The following is a 22,446-nucleotide window of genomic DNA, read 5'->3' as shown; positions in this document are numbered from 1 at the left end:
GAATAGGCCACCGCGTGGTTTGTCATGGTGAAAACTCCAGTGCATACATGGCGTAGCAAACATCACACCTTTACATAGTCAGGGCACTGAAACCACGTAGGGGACAACTTCACACTTTCACATCACCATGCAATGTCACACTTTCACATCATCGTGCAGTTTTCAATGGATGCTCGTGCGCATATTGCACAATGGTGAGACAGAATATAAATCAAAAGAGAGACTAGATTTAGATGAAGCGTGTTTTGACAGAAAGGAGGTTGCCGTCTACATCAGTCGCAAGGTTGGCGAGGTTCGTGGTGTGTGTGTTCACAGTTTGAGGACTGCATGAGACTGTTTGCGATACTGGACAATCTGAATTCCCCGTCTCCCCGAAGAGGCATTCTCTAGAATGTTCTCTGCTAAGAAATGAGCACATTGGACTTCTACTGACTCATGGAACACGCACCCTCCCACACCACCACACGCACACACACAAGCACACCACACACAAGCACAAACGCATGCACACCACCCACTGTCTCCACACATCAAAGCTTTCTCTCCTTCTCTTGAGCACGCGTGCGTTTTGTCCCCACTTTAGCAATGGCTAAACATTTTTCCCCAACTTGGACAGCATCCATCCTCCTCAACTGACAAACACGTTTGTAAATCCTATTTCATGCTTGGGCCAGTAATGTGACTCTGCGGTTGTCGGTCTTTTTCTGGCGATGCCAAGCGCCGCGCGCAGCTCTGCTGGTGTCCATTTCCTGTCAGTTCACACGCCCCCTTTCCATGTCAACGCCCAGCAGTAACATGGGAAGCCACAATAAATTCCGGAAACCCAATTCATTTTCTTCCGCACACACAAAACGCCCACTCTGTCTTCTGCCCGGGTCTCTCTCTCCCTCTGCTCTGTGTCGTGTTTTTGAGACTTCTTTTTTTCTTCACTTTTTCGAGGAGGGTAGGGTGTGTGGGGGCGGGATGGAGTGGGAAGATGCTTTTCTATCTCCAGCGGTCTCTTCGTTCGGAAATGGGTGGTGGTGGAGGTGGTGATCGTGTGTGTGTGTTTGTGCGTGTTTGTGCTTGCGTTTGCCATGACATTGAGAAGGGAGGCCTCAGATTTCTATACGACAGTAATGTCGGCTGGAGGGGAATTTCAGCCTTTGCAGATGCACAATAAAAGCTGTGTAGATGGTGCCACCTAGAACGTTCGTTCTTGTTTAAAGACAAAGGAACCCTGGGAACGTTCTGTTCAGTCTTCAATAACCACATTTTTACGGTTTATCTTTTCATGGAGTTTGTTGGCTACTTGGCTTTCTGGTTTGGATCTGCCCCTTACTGTGGGTGTAACGAGAGTTAGTGCTTGTCCATCTGCCAAGCAAAGGGCTTTAGCCCATAGATTAATGACATCCTTTGCTGAGCGTCTTACGCCAGCACAAACAGAAGATCAAAGTATTTGCACTGCTATAAAATGAGGTTTTGATTGCCTTCGTTAGGATATTACAAAAATATGATGTTCCGATCTTCTTGTCAAAGAATCGTACGACATTTGAACTGTTATTTTCTTCTGTATTGCTGTTTTGTTTTCATTCTGAGATTTTCTAGTGTGTCGTATTGGCAAGATAGGCTGGTGGCTGACGAACAGTACCTGCCATGAACGAGACCTAGTAAATTAGGAAGTTCAAAGAACATAACAGATTATGCACATGAAGACCGCTTTGAACACGTGCACAGACAGGCTGCTGGTGCCATACAGATGCCCACATCAGTCCAGTTCAATCCGCGTGTTTTTCTTGAAGTACTATACAGCTACCACCGTTCTGTGTCAAGTATAAGCGATAAATAGCAGATACACACATAACCGCATTGCACAAAGTAATACAAGCGCGCGCACAAACACCTCCACACCTACACTGTAACACACACACATACACTTGTACACAACGTTCGCTGATGACCACAGCTGGTCTTGTGACAGCCGCACCACCCATACAGTGGGTGAAGAGCGGGTCTGGCAGACGTATCAAGTGGAACGTTTGCTCACTGCTGGCTCTGATGTCAGTGACAACCGGCACTTCATTTCAAAGCAGACGGCGCGTTGCCCGTGGTCGCTCCTGCCCGCTGCTACCGTAGCCAGACACATCGCTAATCACCCAACACAGACTGACCTGGCAGGAGGGCACCGACGTCGTGAACGCATTAATCCCATTCCATCACATCAAAAGTTGGCGGCCAGTTTCCTTACATCGAAGACCGCGGAAGCCGCTCAGGGACTCGTCCTTTACATGGGCCGTGTGCCTGAGGGTTGGTTCGATTCTGGTGCAGGTGGGTCTACGTGCTGAAAACGTAGCAGGGCCGTGAAATCTTCGTGTGGATTGGAACTGTTAACTTATTATTTGTCTTTTACTTACTACTATATCTTTGAAGGCGTGTAGTGTGTATGTATATATGGAACTGTTAAAAAGCTTGTCTTTTATTTACTTCTATATCTTTGATGGCGTGTAGTGTGTGTTTATATATGAATGTGGGGCGTTTGACGAGACAAAGGATGTACCTATCCTAGAATGCACATTTCGTTTCAGATGGATCATAGAGGGGTGTTGCACGTGCATACCGGAAGAAGAGGTCTGCGAAGATGGAGCCTCGCTTGAGTGATTCTGCACAACGTGTCTCGCGTGTAACGTCGTGATTACGTGCCGTTAACTACCGGTTAAAACTGTTGCCACCAAAGACCGTTATTTTACGGATTTAGCAAGATCGTATCATTAACATCGCACCAACTGGAAAAAAGAAACTTGGTCTTCATTTCGACATTGAACCCTCTGGAACTTGAAAATGATTCTCATCAATATTGATGTCAGAGTTACTGACCCAAACCCAGCTCATGACTACCACGCAGTGCAGGAAATTTCAGTCGGACTATCAGGTGTAAGAGTAGATTCTAGTCTCGTTAGAGTGTGATAATGAAAACCACCACACCACATCATCCACAAATGCGGTTTCCGTCCTGGCTGCAGCGACTACTTCAGTTGCTCCAAGAGTTCGCGCGACAAGGATTAACCCAGTTGATGCCAGGATTAGCCCTTCCTGCTGCAGCCAACACGAACTATTTTGATTTTTGCCGTCGTTGTGTGTAAAGTCGTTGGTGCTATACGTTGGTGGACTCGTTGTAATCGTCCAGGTTTATCACAATGCGCTTGCCGTTGAGGTTGGGGGAAGTAGGGGTGGAGTCTGGGGGCAGGTCTTCCTTGTTAGCGGCCTCCGTCATGGCGGACAGCTTGTACTGCAGATGTCGGTTGCCCAGCTTCATGTTGCGCTGCTTCAGCAACTCCAGCTGTGTGTATAGCCGCCGGAACTCCTCCTGCACAAAATATCTTTAATTGTTAGCTGCCAGCGGTACGATGTGAATCATAAAAATAAAGTTTTACTCTGTCATTGGACTCCTACTGACTCATGGAACATGCACCCTCCCACCCCATCACACACACACACACACTCACATACATTCATTTATACACACATCTAGCCACACTGCTTCTGCTGGGAATCGTGAATCTTAATAAGCTCAGACTTATCTCCAGTGAAGAACTCATTAAGCAAACGAACCGTATAGACATTAACAACAGGCTCCACTAACAATTTTGCATTTTAAATTCTTATTAGCATAACGACATTATAAGGAAAAAGTGACAGAAACTCCCATTTCCAGTTGAATTGCATCTAGGGAAAAAGAACAATTTAGTTTCCTTTACGCTGTTATTTTAGCACAAAAAATCATGTTCATGACAAAAAAGGGGGCAAATTAGCAGTTCGGAACTACCGACGAAGGAACCTCCCCAACCCCACCAGTATCTAAACCTTTTGAGCGAAGGAGTTGACAAGAAGGTGTGGTAGTTTGATTATAGGCAGCACAAGCAATTGGTTGAAATCAGTTCTCTTCACAGTCCACCAGTGGCGATTAACGCTTCAAAAAAAAAAAAAAAAAAAAAAAAAAAAATACTCCATCTTGCCATTTCACTGAACATTGGCGGAACGACTAAGTCAATCAGACGAGAAAAAGGAAAAAGCCGAGATGATAAAAAAGCCAACAGCAGCAAGTAAGTTACAACAACATTGACGACGAAGAAAACAACAATAACAATGTTTGCATTTCTCTGCACTCTTCACTTGTTCAATTTTCAGAATTCCTGGATTCCACTTTGGCATAAGACATCCTTAGAAATAACCTTCTCTAATTTTCATTCCATGGAATCCCGTGTTGTTTCCATGGATTAGTCTTTTCTAGAAGGTTCTGATCCTTCGGGAATGACGGCAGGCTGCTTAGCAACTCAAAACTTCGATTTCAGGCTGGTACTACGTCGAAGCCATCGTCACTCTGCACCGTACACTGCCATGTACGGCCATCCAGTACAAATACACCCTGACGCCATCAGTGCAGGCCAGGCCTGCTGTTCTCACGGGTTGTCTTTACATAAGTAAGGCATAACCATGCTTTTCCGCAAAATCAAAACAGCGAAAAGCTACTGATTCATTGACATAAGATGACTCAGAGGTCAAGGCCTGAAATGCCAATAAAAGGGAGGGGGAAGGAGACGAGAAAGGGAGAAGAACTAAAGCATGTAAAAAAAAAAGGTCTTTGAGTGTAACAGGTTGCCAAATGTTTTACTCCCTGAAGATGCATTACACGAAGTGTGTTCACCACCTAACCCTCCCCTGAATGTAGCTTCTCGACATATCTGTGGGACAACGCCATCAGTGGCAGGTACCAACCCGTTTAATCCAGACGCTCGCTTTCACTAAAGCGAAGCAGCAGAAGCGGTTCTCCATTTGGCAGGCTTTCAGAGTGCCCGTCACCCAAACCCTAGCCCTGGTAGTCGTAATCTCCTAGCCACCGTTAGTTAAACTAGACATTTGGCCAGTTTCTCCAGAAGGAAGCGAAAGTAAGCGTGGAAGTGTGAAACAAGACACGCGCGAGACACTGGCGACTGATCTAATATGGCATCAGGTAGTACCGTCAGAGCGCAGGCAAAACAAAACACGGAATAGCTGGACGCAGCATGCAAGGATGAAATTCGGTAGTGACTTTTAGACCCTTCTGTCTGGCACTGGGCGACTAGTGGAATCTTTTCGGCTGAATGCTAAAAGAGAAAGCCCTTCGCACTCCTCCATACCAAAGAGATGTAAAAGACTAGTGTGGTGCAAATTTTGTGGTTGGATAACTCTTGGTGCAAGATACTATTTCGACAAACCTGGGTCAATGCAACCCTTTCATTTTCGAGATACACGCCTACAAACACCACCATGCACAGAAAAAGATCAAAATCACGACCTCATGTTTGTTTACAGATATGCCTAATTAACATAGAACACCGCTTACTGTATCACCTGTACACTGTACATCCGTGTACAATGCTGACGTCTGGGTTGTTGACATCTTTCTGTGCGTGTGATGTTTACAGACGTGTGTCTCGAGAACAGAAGGTGATTAGGAGGGAGAGAAGGTAATTCGAGCAGATATAAGATTTACGGAAACAGTATTTTATACTGAGCTTAGACCAGTCAATAGAAAGAAAAACTACGCTCTCTTAGGCCTTTAAAATATTTTCAATCCTTGTATTGTGTAGATATAACAATGACAGCAAAAACAAAAATAATGATAACACAACAACAACGCGTGATTTACGTAGTGCGTGATCACCCTCATGAAGGAGCATGCTCTCAGCCCTTGAAGCAAAAACAGGATATAGGATACAAAGGAAGGACGGACAACAGCACTGACAAGTAATAAAAAACTAACATAAAAGACGCGAAGAGGAATCGGGTAACAAACAGTAATTTGGTAAGTTACGTGAATTCGCAGGAGGAGACAACAAGGCAGACTAGTCAACAGACAAAAAATATAAAAAAGGGAGAGAAAAGGTTAAAAGATGGACTAGCATCTAGTGGACTGTTGGAAGGAGTTGGGATTATTTTCTTAGTAATGGTGAGCACAAATTTAAGCCATTAATCATGCCTGTTTGGACCTTGTTTATCTAGAAGAATGAGATGAGAAAAAGAAAAATGGGAGTCTCCCCAGCCTCTTTTTTATTCTCTGCTGTATGACATTAATCTCTCAGTATGCCACCGACGTTTCTGTTTCCTGGTTATTTGTTCCGTGACCACGAAACCCGACTCCAGAGCTGTAAGGGTCAGTGTCACGTGCTCAGAAATCCCTATTACCTCAGAAATCCGCCTCTATAATGCGCATGCGTCATAGTTAGATACATTTAAACAGAGTGGAGTCGTGTGCCTCGAAATATACCTTGCACATATTAAACATAACAACATGTAAACTCGGAAGAGATCCAGCAGCTGGATGCAAAAACGGAAGGGATGGTGACGGAGAGAAGTCTACAACAAGAGTTCGTTTTTAGCGGCGGTCCAGCCAAACATCGCCTAAAGTCGGCACCCGCGGAGTGAATGCCAAACGATGAGAGACCGAGTGAAGAAGGATGAGTTTTGGAGAAAGCTGGCCAGCTAGCAGATTTACCAAAGCTGCTCTCCTGCATTTTGAACAGGACCACAGCTAGATGGGATCAGCCGTCGGTGTCTGCGTCGGCGCCGAAAGCGCTCCGCTGATTGGTGGATGGGTCACGGGCACACGGTGGAGGTTGAGGGGCGAACCTGACAGACACCGAAACCCTTTGGCTTTCCCGCCCCCTTTCTCCCTAACCCCTCCACAACTCCACCACCTTTCTGCTGCTAAAAAATCAAAGTAATTTAGTCACGGCAATTTCCTTAAAACCTCAGTCTGGGATGCTATCACAGCCACTTCAGTGTTGATCAACGCCCAGGAGAGTAGTGCTCAAAAGTCAAAGCGCCATCTTCAGTTTAGAAGGACAGACAACCACCCAACCCCACGCCCCCCACCAACGTAAAAAGTTCGCGCCAGGCAGCAAAGAACAAACAAGAGGAGAATGAAGTGAAGTGAGTAGGGCACGAAGTCAATTAAAAAGAGGATCCCTCAACTCCTCCGGGGATCTGAAGGAAGAACTGCAGGCGAAAAAGAAAAAAAGGAAGTCTTTCCTTATCGTCTGTCAGCCGACCTGTAGTCAATATGCCCAAGGAGCGAGGCGGAGCGATAGAAAGCAATCAGGCACACCGGCCTGGCGAGGTCAGTCGATCATCTGGGCAAAAGGTGGGAAAGACCTGTGCCCAGAAGCGGTGTCGCGGACTCGAAAACGGGGTGTGATTCGCTTTCACCTAACCGGAAGTTTCCATGCAGATCAGTGTGACCCGAGCGTCGGTATCATTCATTCGATATGTAAAATGAGCCTATATTTCTTGAGGCAAATCGGCAGTAAAGGTAGCTCTATGTAAAGATGAATTCTGCAAGAAAACTCTTGAAACACTGCCACGTTGTGTGTGGCATGTATGCTTTAGTCTACTACGCCCTTGTCGGCGATCTTGCTGTGCACAGGAGACGAGCAAACGAGATGGCAAGAACGGGAAGATGGAGGCAGAGTAAACAGATTTAGGAGCTTCAGAGTCACAGGGTCAGTGCAGCTGAATGTCTTTATCGAGAGCTCTAGAGGCAGTGAACTCGAGAGATGTACGGGCAGTGCACTCTCAAAATGGGGAAGCGGACAGCCGAGTAGTTATAGCTGAGAGTTGCGCCGGTTCAGTATCCATGCAGAACAGCAAACTTCCCTCAGTCGACCCATCTAGCTGGAATGGGTAACTGACCCTTCAGAAGGTTTAGGAAGGTAAGGCAGTGAGGGAGAAGGGATTGCACCGACCTCAAGTATAACTGGCCACGAGAAAAGTTAGGTCACTAACACCTCCCTCCTCAACGACTTCAATAGGCCTGGGACGATATTTACCCGTACCTTACTCTAGAGATAAGAGGTAGTGTACCTGAATGTCTTTCTCTAGGAAGCTCTCACACTCCTCCTCCTCGCCTTTCTCGCCGTAGCTGCCGTTTGTGGAGATGGCGTTGGAGACAGTCGACTGCGGTTTGTTGCCCATTGTGTACTTGGAGCCGCGGCTCAGCATGGTCGTGCCGCCACCGCCACCCTTGGTGTGCTCCTTTCCCCGGTACTTGTAAACCAGGTATGCCTGACCACAACAGACAAAACTTGAATCTCCACTTTGCAACAACTTTCTCTATTACGGGTCACAAAACTAAGCCGCTTTAAAAAATCTTACTAAAAAGAATGCCATAAAACAGTATACATGTATTACTAACAATACTAGTTATAGTCATAATTTCTTACTTAATGAAGTTGCTAGAAGTTCTCAGTAGCCATAGTGTGCCTGCACGCTCACTGTATGGCATGGCAGTGAGCAAAAATCTTGTTATGCTGGGCATGCTTATTTGCCAGATTAAAAAATATACCATTTCACAAAGAAAATAAAAACTGAACAGATTTATACAAAGGTGGGTTCTAATATTGAAAAAAAAAGCCTTTCCTGAAAACACACGCAGCAGGGAGAGAGAATACACCACGACACAACAAACAAAATCCTCAGCTTCAAACAAATAAGCTGAAAATAAAAGTGCAAGGACGTATTGTGATTGTGCTGGATCGGCATATCCTTGATAGTCCTTGACCCCGAGGAAAAATAGTTTACTTACCTTTGTGCCGAAGAGAAAAGCAAGGGTAACAGTGGTTGTCAGCTGTGTGTGCACAAACAGCACGAGGTACAGCAGATCCGGGTTGGTTGGAAACGGATCCCGCAAAAATATCCTATAAAGGAAACCATTATGATTTTTACAAACGTTGACTGCTGTTACCGTCTTGTCAATAACTTTTAACCAATGGGTTAAACCGAAACATAATACATAATGACAAGAAGGAAAGGAACAACGTGAAATCCGTATGAAGTGTAAACAATAATTTTTTGTCTGTCTTTATCTTTCTTTTGTAAAGTGCACTGAACCTTCTATTAGGTAGGAACATGCGCCAGAAAATTTCCATTATTATTAAACCGCTGAGAAAAAGAATCGCCAAATATATTGTAACCACGAAGAAACAGATTAATGAAATGTTTTGTAACCATGAGGTATGTTGTAATCACCAAAGATTATACAGTGAATTGTTTAAAGATTAGAAGATTATATCAAGTCCAAGAAATACTGAAGATAACACTACGCGATAGTTGTGATATATTTTGCTGTCTAAAGAGTGATGCAGTCGCTCTCTCCAGTAACATCTCTTTCAGCCTTTTTGTCCTTATTATCAGCGACCACGCTCCAACAAGAGAAGTGTAGACTGTAGACCATTACTTGGGGTGAATCCTGACCTGATGAAGGAAGCACAGACAGAGGAATGATATATTTGCGGGCGCACGTACGCACAGCACGCCATCTGTTGACTTCACTTCGTGTCAAGGTCTCAGAGATATTTTCCATTTGCTTTCAGCGCAGTAAAAGCCACAATGGCTGCTTGGCTTCAGTGTACTTCGGCAGCTTTCAAAACTGCATTAAACTTTTTTCTTCCATTTCTGCTTCTCCGGAAATGTTCTGGAAAAGGCTCTCTGAGACCATCTGGTTTAAATCTATCAAATCTAATTCTATCAATTTGACTTTGCAAAGAAAGGAAATAAATGCCTTCTAATTCACATCAACCATTTCTCGCTAAAAGTCACGGGAGAACGCAAAAAGCATCCTAGTGATGGAGAGATATTCATGCGCGCGCACGAACACACTCTACGCACAGACTGAGAGCAATTAAAAGAGGCAGCAGACGTGGTGTCACACTAATAAAGTTGTGGAGAACGAAGAGAGCACCGACTTAGACAGGAGGAGGTGGAGAAGGATGGTGGGGTGTAAGTTAGTATTAGTGTTTCACGCCACTTCAGCAACTAAGACTGTTTCAGGGAAAGAAGAGTGCCGGAGACCGGATCTGAATCCAGGCGATCCTCACTGTACTGGGGACACTCAACTCTTGAACTATCATACTCTTTAGAGAAAGAGGCGAAAGCACACGGTAGTGAATCTCAAAAGAAGCCTGTACCAACGATGTCAAAGACTGGATGGTAATAAACGATGATAAAACGAAAGCCCTCCTATGTTCGAGAAGAAAACAAAAATCCATCTTCACTCGTTTGTCCACCAAATCACATCAAGGTGGGCGAAACCAACGTCCTCCGTCAGGAACCTAGGATTCATTGTCATTGCAGACATGACTCTTGCTAAAGAAGTCCCACCTGTCTGTTAGTCTGTCTTTTATGACAAACAGGTCCCAGCTGTCAGTCTGTCCTTTATGACAAACAAGTCCCAGCTGTCAGTCTGTCCTTTATGACAAACAAGTCCCAGCTGTCAGTCTGTCCTTTATGACAAACAAGTCCCAGCTGTCAGTCTGTCCTTTATGACAAACAAGTCCCAGCTGTCAGTCTGCCTATTATTGCCATCCGTCACATTCTGTCTAGGCGCGCTACCAACACTCTTGTCTGTGTGTTTGTTTTATCCAGACTTGACTATTGCAACTCCTTGCTTGCAGGCTTTCCTGCATACCCTCTTGACAAACTCCAGAAACTACAGATTTCTGCTGCACGTCTGGTGCTTGGAGGTACCGGGATCACACCACCCCTCTCCTTCGTTTTCTACACTGGCTTCCAACCCGTTCTGGCATCCAGTACAAACTGTCCGTGCTGTGTTTTAATGTCTTTGCTGGCACCTACCCTGATTATTTCTCAGAACTGCTCTTCCCTTACATCCCAGCTAAACAACTCAACTCCTCGTCTGATGATCATCTTGTAAGTCTTCCTGACACCAGAACAACAAAATAATCGGACCCACTATTGAATCCTTTAAACGTGCACTGAAAACGCACCTCTTCCGCAAACATTACTCCTAACATATTTGATTTTATTCTTCGTTAGTACTGTTGTTTATTCTTTGATAGTTCATATGTTATTTGTTTGTTTTCCTGTTCCTCGTATGCTTGTCAAAGCGGGGTGTCACGAACAGGTAACTGCAACAGTGCTGGTGTTGATGAACAGGAAGGCTAACGCTGGGCAGTATCAGCTCTGTCCTGAAGACCAGGGTCTAACATGTATTTTTCTGCCTGCTGTGTGTCCATCCGTCCGTCCTTCCGTTCGTCCGTCCATCCAGTCAGCCAGTCATCGGCAAGCAATCTTACTCCCCTCCACCCCGTGTCTTCTGACGTCTGCTAGGACAAATGGGTGAGTGCACTTGTGCTTGTTCGAGTATTTACATTTTTTTAATCTAATCTTGTCGCGAAACCTAAATAAGGCATTGTAATTGTTCACGCCGGTAGCCCTGTGGCTAGTGGGTCTTTTGCTGTTTCAGGAAACTGAAGAGCTCTCTGGAAGAGGAAGAATAGCTAATTTTAACTAGATTAGGCGGCTTTAGGTGGTGATCCTCCCAAGCACTGCGAGGAAACGTGTGATGGGGGAGTGGCGGAATAGAAGATGGCAGAAAATGAGGAAAGAAAAGATCCAGAAATACTGCTGGAAGGAAAACGGTATTTTTTAAACTTTTTGAAGATACTTTTGTTTATCATGAAACACACAATAAAGACAATGACTACTTTCAGGTAAGCCAGCGATTATTTATGTATACACGCGCTCGCAGTATATAAAATGATTCTAGTACAACACAACTAGAGATGACGCTAATTTGATGACATGTTTGTGTGCTAATGGGAGGGCAGATGACAAAGATGAGGAAAAGGACAGTCAAATTCTTATCACCAGAACGCCTCTATCGGTGTGAATCCTATGTTCTGCTCTACATAAAGCCGACAGCATGAAATCCACTTAATATTATTGCTGACTTTTGAAACACACTGCTACAACCACGATTAATTAATGACACAAGTCATAATGTCTTTATCAAGTCTTTGAAAGCAAGGTATCCAGCTGGCGGAGAGATTTTTTTCACAAACTACAAACTACTGTACATTTCCTTAGTTTGTTTCATTTCGCTATAGTTTTGAGACCAACATCTGGGATGCAGCTTTCTTTTGAAGAAAAGAAGAAGAAAAAGTTTACAATCTGTATGATGTAATTTAGGCGATCAATTTAGAAATCTGCTTATCAACGTACCTTACTGTCTTCATTTCCTCTTGTGCTCTTGTTTATTACACAAGTGAGATGGGAGAAAATGTATGGAACAATCGAAAAGAGGCATAGAAAGAGCCCAAGAAGTGGCTCGAGGAAAAGCGCCCACATCCATTAACTCATTTCTGACACCAAGCACAGATAACGGAGAAACACTTATGATTGGTTTTCAAGAGAGAAACATCAACCACTATGATTGAAATGATGACATCGAGAGGACAGTTGTGTGGATGCACTTAGTGCAAAACGATGGTGTGTGTTGATGACTGGTGTTCAAGAAATCGCAAATTAGACACACACTTTTATCAAAGCAGGAAACAGACAGAAAATATTCCTGTGCAACACTCTTATTATCGCTTTTTTGTTTATTAAAAAGTAAGCGTGAAATTATACCTGTCAGTACGTGGCCAGGTGCGCAGCATGTTACTAGATGCTAGTTAGGTGGCTATTGCGAGCAGTTAGCTAAAACACTAATATAACACTTAGTTCATGATTTGCAATCAGTCATTCAGACAGAGTCTAATGATGTGCACCTGTTTCCAGGTATGACTCACGAGGTTCTTAGACCTGACATACAATGGCTTTTTGATGCAATATCCAAATATTAACGGAGTACTGTGTGAAAATTATAAACTGCATTAGTTCATTATAGTATATTTATTGGAAGTGTTTCTACAAATAAATTCAGTGGATAATTTTTCACAAATATGAAAGCTAATGTTGATAGAGGGGTAACAAGACAAAGTTATTACTATACGGATGTCACAAACGATGACTTAGTATCATAATGACAGCAGAAGAATTCTTTTTTGGACAAACGACATTGTTTACAAATAGGGAGAAAATAAACTATGAACGATCATCCAGATGATCAATGCAGTACTTATTGTCTTATGACATATTGAAAAAAAATCACAAATTTATCAAATTTATCGATGATCAAGAAGTGCAACGTAGGTATTAATTCTACACGACAAAGAAAAAAGTCTATATATAGAGAGAGACAGAGAGGGAGATAGATATGACAAATTTGATAATCATACGATAAACAGGAGAGAGAGAAACAGAGAGGAAGAGATAGAATAATTGTTGAAGATGCAGCAAAAGAGGAAGGGCGGATAGAAAAACAACAAATGGGCCTATTAGGATAGATATTGAGAGAATAAACTTACATGGACACATTAAGGAAGAGAGAGAGAAGAAACTCGTTGTAGATAGCCCAGCTGATGAAGCGGCTTTCGTTGAACTCTGATGGCGCTTTGCGCACCACGATGCATAGCCGCACTCCCCACAGCAGGAAGAGCAGTTCCGCTGCACAGCAAGTCCAGAGTCCGCTTTGTAGTCATTTCACAATTACAAGCACAGTCGTGCACAAAATAGCCACCCCAATCAAAGAAATGGAGAATGCTCAACGACATGTGAACGCTGTCAAGTCTAGAGGCAATAGGAGAGCCGGAAAAAGAGAACAAGGTGCATCAAAGGATATTTGTGACATCGTATGCTGGTGGTTCTTCCACGAGGTGGTTCTTCGCTCATAATTATTTTGTACTGAACTCCGAGTTCATTACAAATGTTTGTATGTAGACCTCTAAAAGCATTAAAAATACATGTGAGTATTAATTACTAATTTAATTAACCTATAGATCCATAATCAACTTGGCTGACTGTTAAAAAAGATGTGAGCTATCCTTCCTTTAAAGCTTAAATCGGTTTGAAAAGACTTACCTATAGCTGCTGAATGGTCCCACCAGTCGGAAGAACATATGTAAGCTTTCAAGCCGCTAACATCTTTGCCTGAAGACACAGAACACACACACACATACACACAAACTGTAACTTTACTGGTGAACATATGGTACAATTGGTTATTTCGTCGTTGAGCATTCAAGATCAGGACGGAAAAGACAACAATAATTTTAAACAAATTGACAGAGAGAAATAAGTCACAGAGAGAAATATGTTTCTAACAATGAATGTGGATATTGATCTATTTCTATTTAAAGTTCTATATCCTAATATCTGGCATTAAGTAAGTGGCTAGTCGTGTCAAGAGAGTACATGTTAAAACGTAACCCTTTGCTTCACTCAGTCATAAATGGATGGACAGAAGCAGACTTTAGTGATTTTTGAATCAACAAAGGCCAGTTCCGAAGTCCACTGCACGCGCTAACAAAGAGGTCTGTAAATAACAGTGTTTTCCTCTTGTTATTAGACTTACGGCTTCAAGTGAATCTTCCTCTCGGTGTCTCGAATCCCTGTTGTTTAAAGAAATACATTTTGAGAGAGCTATTTTCGTAATAAGATTTCCGGATCCTAATGACAGCAGCTACACTGGAAGCAAGTCATGCTGCTATTTTTAGAAACATTCTATTTTTAGACAATGCTTAGAAACAAGACACTTTTATGGAAGTCTTCCGCTCCTCTTCGATAATTTTACTTAAAAAAATGGACAGGAAATTGTAGAAAGCATCGGCTAGACAGAACTGTCCGAAAGACATATGTTCTTCCATCAGCGACCGGTAACCTATCGTCAGGACTACTGATTTCTCTTCTGCGCAGCGGATAGTAAAATCCTTTATCTTGCTGCGGTCGTCTTGTGAAACCTAGGACCGAGGGAATGTTGCTAGGAGAGCTTCTGCATTTTTTACTTACACAACTCTTTTGATATTTTGCTAGAATAGTATAGGATAGAATAGTATAGTCGAAGTAAGTGAAATAGTGCTGTAACGAGTGGCTGTAACGTGTGTCTGTTTATGAGAGGGCTGTGTGGGTGTGTCGCGCTGTGCGACCCTCCTGTGTGTGCACGTGTGAGTAAACAGAAGCGTGACATCAGCGCTACAACACTCGCATGCATGCCTCATGCACACGTGTCTACGAAAAAAGAACTACCGACCTCAGGAAAAGGGGAGTGCTTGATAAAGTCTATTACCACTCCTATGTCCACGGAGCTGACGAAACAGATAAGACCACGGATCGCCACGCTGTTCATACGAGTGGAAAGAGATAATTTGCGACAAAAGGCAACAACTCCTGCGGCACTTTTTCTAAAAGAATTCTTGTTTTTGTTTTTGTTTTTTGTTTTTTTTTTCCAGCCTAAAGCCGAGGCAGGGAACTTGGTCTTGGACTCACTAGTGCGCGCTAAAAGGCTCGCTCTGAGAAACTGTGTTATCACATTAGGCAGTGACAGAGTGAAGCTAAAGTCTAGTCATGTTCCTCTCATTCTGTGACGACAAATAAAAACAAAACAACAAAAGCAAAACAGGAAGCAGGCGTAGAATGCGGCAGACAGGGAAACTCAGGTTGTGAGTATTGTGAGGACAGGGAAGAAAGCACATTAGAAGGGAATTGTGAAGTAAACGTGTCGCATGTAAGAAGTAGTCGCACCGATGGTCTTCAAAAGTACACATCGATCATGAGACGATCTGCCAGACAGACAGACTATTGGGCACACAACGAATTAGTCTATTTGTTGGAGTTATATTGCACACACACACACACAGGTACGTGAACAGCAAAGCATGATTTGAAATGAAAGAAAATAATAGAGAGAAGGAAAAAAGTTAGACGATATGAGATGATGCAGTTTATTCCAATTGTTATACAGAATAGATGCTGGTGAAAAGACCATTTTCAACTTCTACTAATGTTGCTCACCACAATTACAACTATATAGTTACGCCAGTCTGTGCTCTGTTCAATGATTCAGTAACTCGATAACAAAAGGCACATAAAATAATAACAGATGATGAAGAATTCTGTAACAGAAAATACCCGGAAGCAGTCAGATACGTCCGTTGTTGGACAGTGCAGTTACCTACGAGCAAGAAAAAAAACTGCAATTCCATGTGGATTGACAGAAACAGTTTTATTTTCTCGACATGGAAAAGGTCTGCGGAAATCAGGGAGTCTCAGACCGACCGAGCTGCTGTGGTCTGCACTGCATCGAGCTTCTTTCGTATCTCTCGTCAGTCGGACTGTCCGGAGCAGTCGGCCGGGTCTGTGAAGCATCTCTCTGACGAAGAACTCTGAGGGCAACTGCATCCGGTCTTCAGGAGTATCGTCTGACAGTTCGGTAACTGCATGCAATCTTAGTATTCGGAATCAAATAAAGGTAGGCTGGCATGTGGCTTTTTTGTGAAATGACTTCAAAATACTGGACGAAGAAAGTTCTCCGCAAAGTTTAGAGAAGGATATAGTATCGTCTGAGGATGTACAGCTCTTGGCGTAACGCCAGGGAGGGAAAGAAAAGAGATAGTGAGACAGAGAGTGTGTGTTAGAGAGAGCAGTGGCTAAAAGGTCTAAGGTTAGAGATACAAGATTTTGGTTAACCTTTATCAAAATATGTGAAGTAATAAATCCCTGATTCCATCTGATGGAGTAGATCTCCATGTACGGAAGTAAGATGTGGGTGACACATAGAAATAATGCTGGAGATCTTGTAATCATTAAATTAATAGCCACTATCGGTAACATACAGACTCATGGATACGAGGGAGTGTTAAGTGTGCCATAAATCCCTCCCACTCCTCCCCTTTCCCCTGATTTCCATCTGATGCACTCTGCGCTATCGAACAGCAAAAGAAAGAACCATTTCAAACCTCGAGGTAAGTCACATTAACAAGATCAGGTTCTCGCCTCCACACAAACACCACAAACCCGTAGCCAAGAAAAATTCCCAACACCCACACATACACGTCTGGTGGCCGTGTTTATAAACTTTAAGATTATGACCTGCGCAGTGGAGGTCACTTATCTACCTCCTCACCACCATTATTTTCGCCGGATGTCATCAATTGAGCAAACACTCGCAGTCCGCGAGGTATTTGATCGCATGTCTGACCACTTCGTCCATAATAAGATATTAAACACAACTAGGAGTTCTTTTCAATCTTGTCAAGTTCTGTCCTCTAGCAGCTCCTGAGAAAGTCTGCACCAGTTTAAACAGCGCACCAAAGACATTTCGGATGAAGTCTAGAGATATTCCAAAGCAAGTAAGTCTCCAATAAAAGTATATATGGATTTGCTCGTTAACTAGTTAACTCCAGGCTTGGGATAGAGAAATTTGGTTCAGGGAGGTAAGATGAACTAGCACGCAATCAGCTTGTCTGTGTCTTGTAATGACTTAGACTGACCTCCCGATATGCTAGAGCATAAGCTCCAGGCCGCAAACACGCCATCAGCTACACCTGTCCTGTCCTTGCTCAGCACAGTGGAAGCTGTGGCATGGTCCTTGACATCAAGACTGTCGCTACTGTCTACATGTCTGGGCATGTCCAGGGGAGCAGGCCACGCTGATTATTGATTATTGATTGGCTAGTTTATTCGATAGAAAAGTGCCAGTTCTGTGAACATGTGCCTCATCTAGCGAGAAGTGCGTGTGCCACGAGATAAGATTTGAACCCAGACTGCCACTTACTGTCTGTCTGACAAGCGAATGTTTTTCTTCTGCGCTGCCGGCCATACAAATGTAATCAGATTTGAGTGCAATGCGTTGTCTGTCATACGCAGCTCCCTTCATAGTTAAACTCTTATAAACACTTTTATAAATGAAGCTAGAATGAGGTCTCATAATAACTCTTCATATTGCCCCTAAACTTAATACTAATATTGAAGACTTTTTTTTAAAAAAAGGCAATACAGGTCTTGTTGCGTTTCATTTTTTCCACTGCGTACTTTAAATTTCTAAATAGCACGCAACCGCTATATCACAGTTACCACTTTCTCCTGCTATTTTGAACTCCTTGTCCTGTCTCCTGGGTGAAGAATGTTCCGCCAGCATAAAACTGAAGGAAAGTCCGAAACATCCGCCTGTTCCCCTTTTCCAGTCCTTTGCATGGCTCAGATTTTGTTACCATCCCTCCCCACCCATCATCTCTCGCTTACTCTCGTTCGGTTCTCGTGTGGCATTTGCCCATTTTCTTTGCCCTCACATCCTCACCCGCAGTCCCTAATTTCCTTCTAAATGAAAAGCTCACAAGCTGACAAAGCAGATTCTTTCTGACATGCATCCTGTCACCGAATATTGAACAGACATGAAACCTGTGCTCTTTGTCTCAGTTGAAGAAAAGTTTGGCGTAAAAACATAATCGCGATAGGCGGAACGATGTTATGAATCATACAATCCCCGCCAACACTTCTGTCCCTTGTTATTAAGACTGACTGAATTAGTCTAGGACGCACACAGAACTGCTTTATCACACACCCTTCTTCTTGCTAATGTCGTTGGTGTTGATGCTTGCTCTTGCTGATGTTGTTTTTCTGGTAGTATTGTTGACGTTGTCTCTAATTAGCGTTGTGCTGTTACTTTTGCTAGTACTGTTGATGGTACTTGGTGTTGTAGATGTTGTTTTTGCTATTGTTGTAGATGACAGTGTTGTCGATTTTGCTGTTTCGCAATGGACACCGACATTTGATTTCTTATCTCATGCGCCTAAGAAATGTCCACAACTTTATTTCATGATTTAACTTTAATATTTACCTGAGCAAACCACGCCTCCTTCTCGTCATCACACTTCCCGAGATCATATCACATGCTAGAGCTGTTGTGTGACAGCTTACATGCGCGGCTAAACAAAACAGGAACATAACACACAACTCAGACAAGGATAGAAACAAGCTCGCGGGAAACTGTCCAGGTGGTGGAGTTCTCTTGAACATGGGTCCTGAATAGCAGGGACTCTCAAGATGTGGTCGGTGAAGAGGCGGTACTGTCCGCAAACAAACAAATCAGAACCAGAACCGGTACCGCCCACTCACTGTACATAGGACTGGAGGAACAGGGTCTGGACAGGAAGGACAAGAGTGGAGATCACACTGCAGGGAAGGAGTGCCGCCAATACAGTCACATCTCCCCGGCTCGTGGCATTTGAAGAACTGACCCGAATGGCCGTTCGTTGAAAGCTAAGCACACGAAAAGGCAGAAGAGAGAGAAGAAGACAAATAAGGTGGTAGTTGTGGTGACGGTGGTGGTGCTAGTGACGGCGGTGAAAAGATTAAGGAGTTATTGAGACAATAATGGTTTTATTTTTAATAACAGCAATTGAAGAATACTTAAAAATAACAAACGAATGAATGAACGATCGAGCAAAACAAAATAAAACAAAAACAAACGAAAAAATAACAAACAGACGAACGAATCAACAAACCAACACAAAAAAAAAAAAATGAACGAACTTAAAACTTTCATCACTGACGTAAATTTGTAGATGAAAATGAGTCTATGCTGACATAGCGTGAAACAGGAGCAACGAAAGAAGTGAGAAAGAACAATTAAAAAAACAAACAAAATATGTACAATAAAGACTTGAACCCTGTTTCGATGATTTAAGCAACTGGAAGAAGCTGAAAAGACCAGTGGGGTAAGGAAGCAGCATCAATTACAACGATGACAACATCAGGGTACCTTGAACCACACGGGGTGTCCCAGCCACCGTCCTGGCGGTGAGGTAGACTGAGAAGACGAAGACAATGACCAGCAGACGTTTGATAAGATCACCATCTGAAATCTTTATTCGTTGCGCAGACCGCACTCGGAACACCACTGAAATTCTGATCAAAATTAACAGAAAATGTTTGAAAACTTTGCAACCACATAAATAAGTAAAAGGAAAAAAATAGGAAAAATAAGTTGTTGATCTGGACATATGGAGAGTGTTTTAGGAGCGTGTTAGCAGAGAAAGAGGAAAACACAATAATAAAAAATAGAAAAACTCTTATCTTTAATTACCTTGTACTTATTTTGACTGTTTTGTGACACAAAATAAGTACAATGTAATTGAAAAAGTTATGTCCCGTTCGAAAACAAGAGATACAGGGTGACATAGAAAAGGACAGAAATGAAAGCAAAATTATATATCTATACAAAACAAAGAACATAAATACAAAGCAGGCTAACCTCCATGTTTTCAGCAGAAGAGCCCCATAGGAGATAGAAAACCCAATCTCTCTGATCCAGAACTGCACGCAGCACGTCAGCACACTGGCTTCAAAGTATCCCACGATGAGCTGCAGGTACAATCAGATGGTTTAGGGCAGACCTGGGCAAACGCCGGCCCGCGGGCCGGATCCGGCCCGCCTCCTGTCTCTGACCGGCCCGCCCGCTGGCCGCCCACCAGTAAATATACTATATATACAGTATTGGGTAAAACTGAGTTAACTATATTAGTCCGGCCCTCTAGAACCATCCCAGTTTCTCATCCGGCCCTCTAGAACCATTCCAGTTTTTCATCCGGCCCCTTGGGAAAATTAATTGCCCACCCCTGGTTTAGGGCTACAGCAAGGTCAAACTGTAAGAATGTCGTCTTCCAGGTCAGTAACACAAAGAAGTAAGACTGGTTTACTCAAGATAAAAGTCATTAAGCATAAACTGCAAAGAACGACTTCGGCTCATTCTCCACCGTGAAAAAAGGGAATTTCATCCGTCTACTCTGCTTACCGAGGTGAAGTGGCTGCCTTCCTTGTACTCATAATATACAGTAAATGATATATGTTAATCAGCTGATGCGAAATAGTTTCATTGATGCTTGATTTAGCAGCAAACTGAACTTATGCCAAAATTGAATGGAATGAGAAAAACTGACTAGCCTGAAAGAGTTGAAATGTTCATAATCTGGATTTCTTTTAGAGTTATTATCTCCACTACGTATGTCTTCTTGCATTCAATATTTTCATAGATGGCTCACAAATACGTTCCACGCTGGACTACAGGTCAAGCTGCAGGCTCTTACAGTCAAGTTGATCTCCTCTCTTTTATATACCGTCGAACAAGTGACATGATTTTTTATTTGTTGTGAACTCATGATGGGTACACGCTTTGTGGTACACAGTACAGAAACGATCGGCTTGGCAGGCTTATAAGTGGGTTGCAGCCTCGACATGAATCGCAGCCATCTGTTTTGCTGGCATGTTCGGGTCATATAGTGCACTTACATCAACGCGAAAACAACTGGGTGAAATATTTGCACTTCCTGTTTGCTCCAAGCAAACGATGTGACAGTTATGTCCATGATGGAGGACTCTCAGGACAAGTTCTGTTCATTTCCTGTTTTCATTCTCGCACATCTTGCTTGCTTTTTTCTTTTAGCCACCCGGAATGCCCCGACATCCTGCGACATCACAAGTCGTCTTTAACGGCGGTACCCCCTTAGCTTGTTAGCTGCCTTTCTTCCCATCACATGAATATAATTTATTGTAAAAGAGGAAACGAATAAGTTACATGCCCTGTATTTCTTTTCTGTTCTACTGAGCACACTTTGCTTATTCAAAAATGTCTTGCTATTATCAGAGGCGCGTATCGTATGTCTGTGTGTATGTATATAGACGTGTGTGCATATGAATGTGCGCATGTATATTCTGCTTGGTATCTAGTTTATCCAGCTTGATATCTAGTTTGCAGGCCCGCCTGTTTGGCCATGATGTAGATTTAGTTTTCTGTTCGACGCCAGCCCCCGATCTCTCTATCGGCCTCTCTCTGTATAAATAAATATATGTATATATGTATGTACGCATGTACCATAGTATGTTTGCAAGTGGGTGTAAGAAAGGAAGGAAGAAAAGAAAAAGTAAGCATAGCACGCTGTCTGGCAGCTGTTACAAAGAAGGAAAGTAAGGAAAGCAAATAAGGGGCCCACACAGGAGCGAATCAATGCGTGTAACCGCATGTCTCAAATGTTTTGAGGAAAATCTAGAGCGGAGAAGTAAATATCTCCGGCTATCTCTCGCAGGAAGCTTCAACAACATAAAAAAGCTGCCTTCGATGACCTAGAAAAGAACAGCCTACTCTTGCCCACTTCTGCCAGCTAGACTTGATCGGCATAAACCTTTAACGTTCTGTCTGGAAACAGTTAACGATCCGACAAAATCAATCAAATGGGTCGTTGAAAAGAGTATATTACTGAGCTATAAAAACTCAAGAAGGACCTTTCACTCTTTCGTGTCGGTGCTCATGGAAAAAAGATTCGAGGGAAAGATCTGAGTGTATAAGGGATGTGTCGTGAGGGACACAAGGACCATGTGTGATTACTTCTTCATACTTTTGAACAAAACAGAACTTTTAAGAAAGTTGGACGTAGTTCTGTCTGAACAATGAAATCTTTTATGTTGATTAACTTTGGTGACTGAATAGGTCCTATACGGATTTTTCATGAAAAGTTCGGACCTGTAAGCAAGCACATAATATTGTAGAAACAAAGGCACTCTTAAAAGCAACTGTAAAACTCCGGTATCAAGTTCACTGTGTTAGAGCTAGTGACCAAGTGCAAAAACATAAAAGAACTCTGATAAAACTGGCCGCAACTTAGTCAGCCGAGATCGATTTCAGACTTGTAGTAGATATACGCAAGTTTCTGTTTAGAGACAAAACAATACAAACAATTCCCCCAAAGCATTGGAAGAATT

The 22,446-nt window shown here is 43.0% G+C and overlaps 1 protein-coding gene across 4 annotated transcripts in view; it reads right to left on the bottom strand.

The window, feature by feature from the left end:
* Positions 1 to 466: 466 nt before the first annotated feature.
* LOC112577171 (probable G-protein coupled receptor CG31760) overlaps positions 467 to 22,446 on the bottom strand; it is a 216,750-nt gene continuing 194,770 nt past the window's right edge. For 3 of the 4 annotated variants that reach the window (XM_025260167.1, XM_025260165.1, XM_025260166.1), the window contains 7 exons: positions 19,946 to 20,055; positions 19,454 to 19,599; positions 13,777 to 13,845; positions 13,224 to 13,362; positions 8,600 to 8,711; positions 7,879 to 8,079; positions 467 to 3,343 (listed from right to left, as the gene is read on the bottom strand). In XM_025260167.1, the coding sequence (XP_025115952.1) occupies positions 3,131 to 3,343; positions 7,879 to 8,079; positions 8,600 to 8,711; positions 13,224 to 13,362; positions 13,777 to 13,845; positions 19,454 to 19,599; positions 19,946 to 20,055 (990 nt within the window). In that variant the 3' untranslated portion in view covers positions 467 to 3,130. The remainder of the gene's footprint in view (positions 3,344 to 7,878; positions 8,080 to 8,599; positions 8,712 to 13,223; positions 13,363 to 13,776; positions 13,846 to 19,453; positions 19,600 to 19,945; positions 20,056 to 22,446) is intronic. The other variant, XR_003102020.1, reaches the window with a different exon arrangement.

This window comes from Pomacea canaliculata, linkage group LG12, assembly GCF_003073045.1.
Source record: "Pomacea canaliculata isolate SZHN2017 linkage group LG12, ASM307304v1, whole genome shotgun sequence".
NCBI lineage: Eukaryota > Metazoa > Mollusca > Gastropoda > Architaenioglossa > Ampullariidae > Pomacea > Pomacea canaliculata.
Note: the sequence above shows the minus strand (reverse complement) of the source record. Positions and strands in the feature narration are given on the sequence as shown.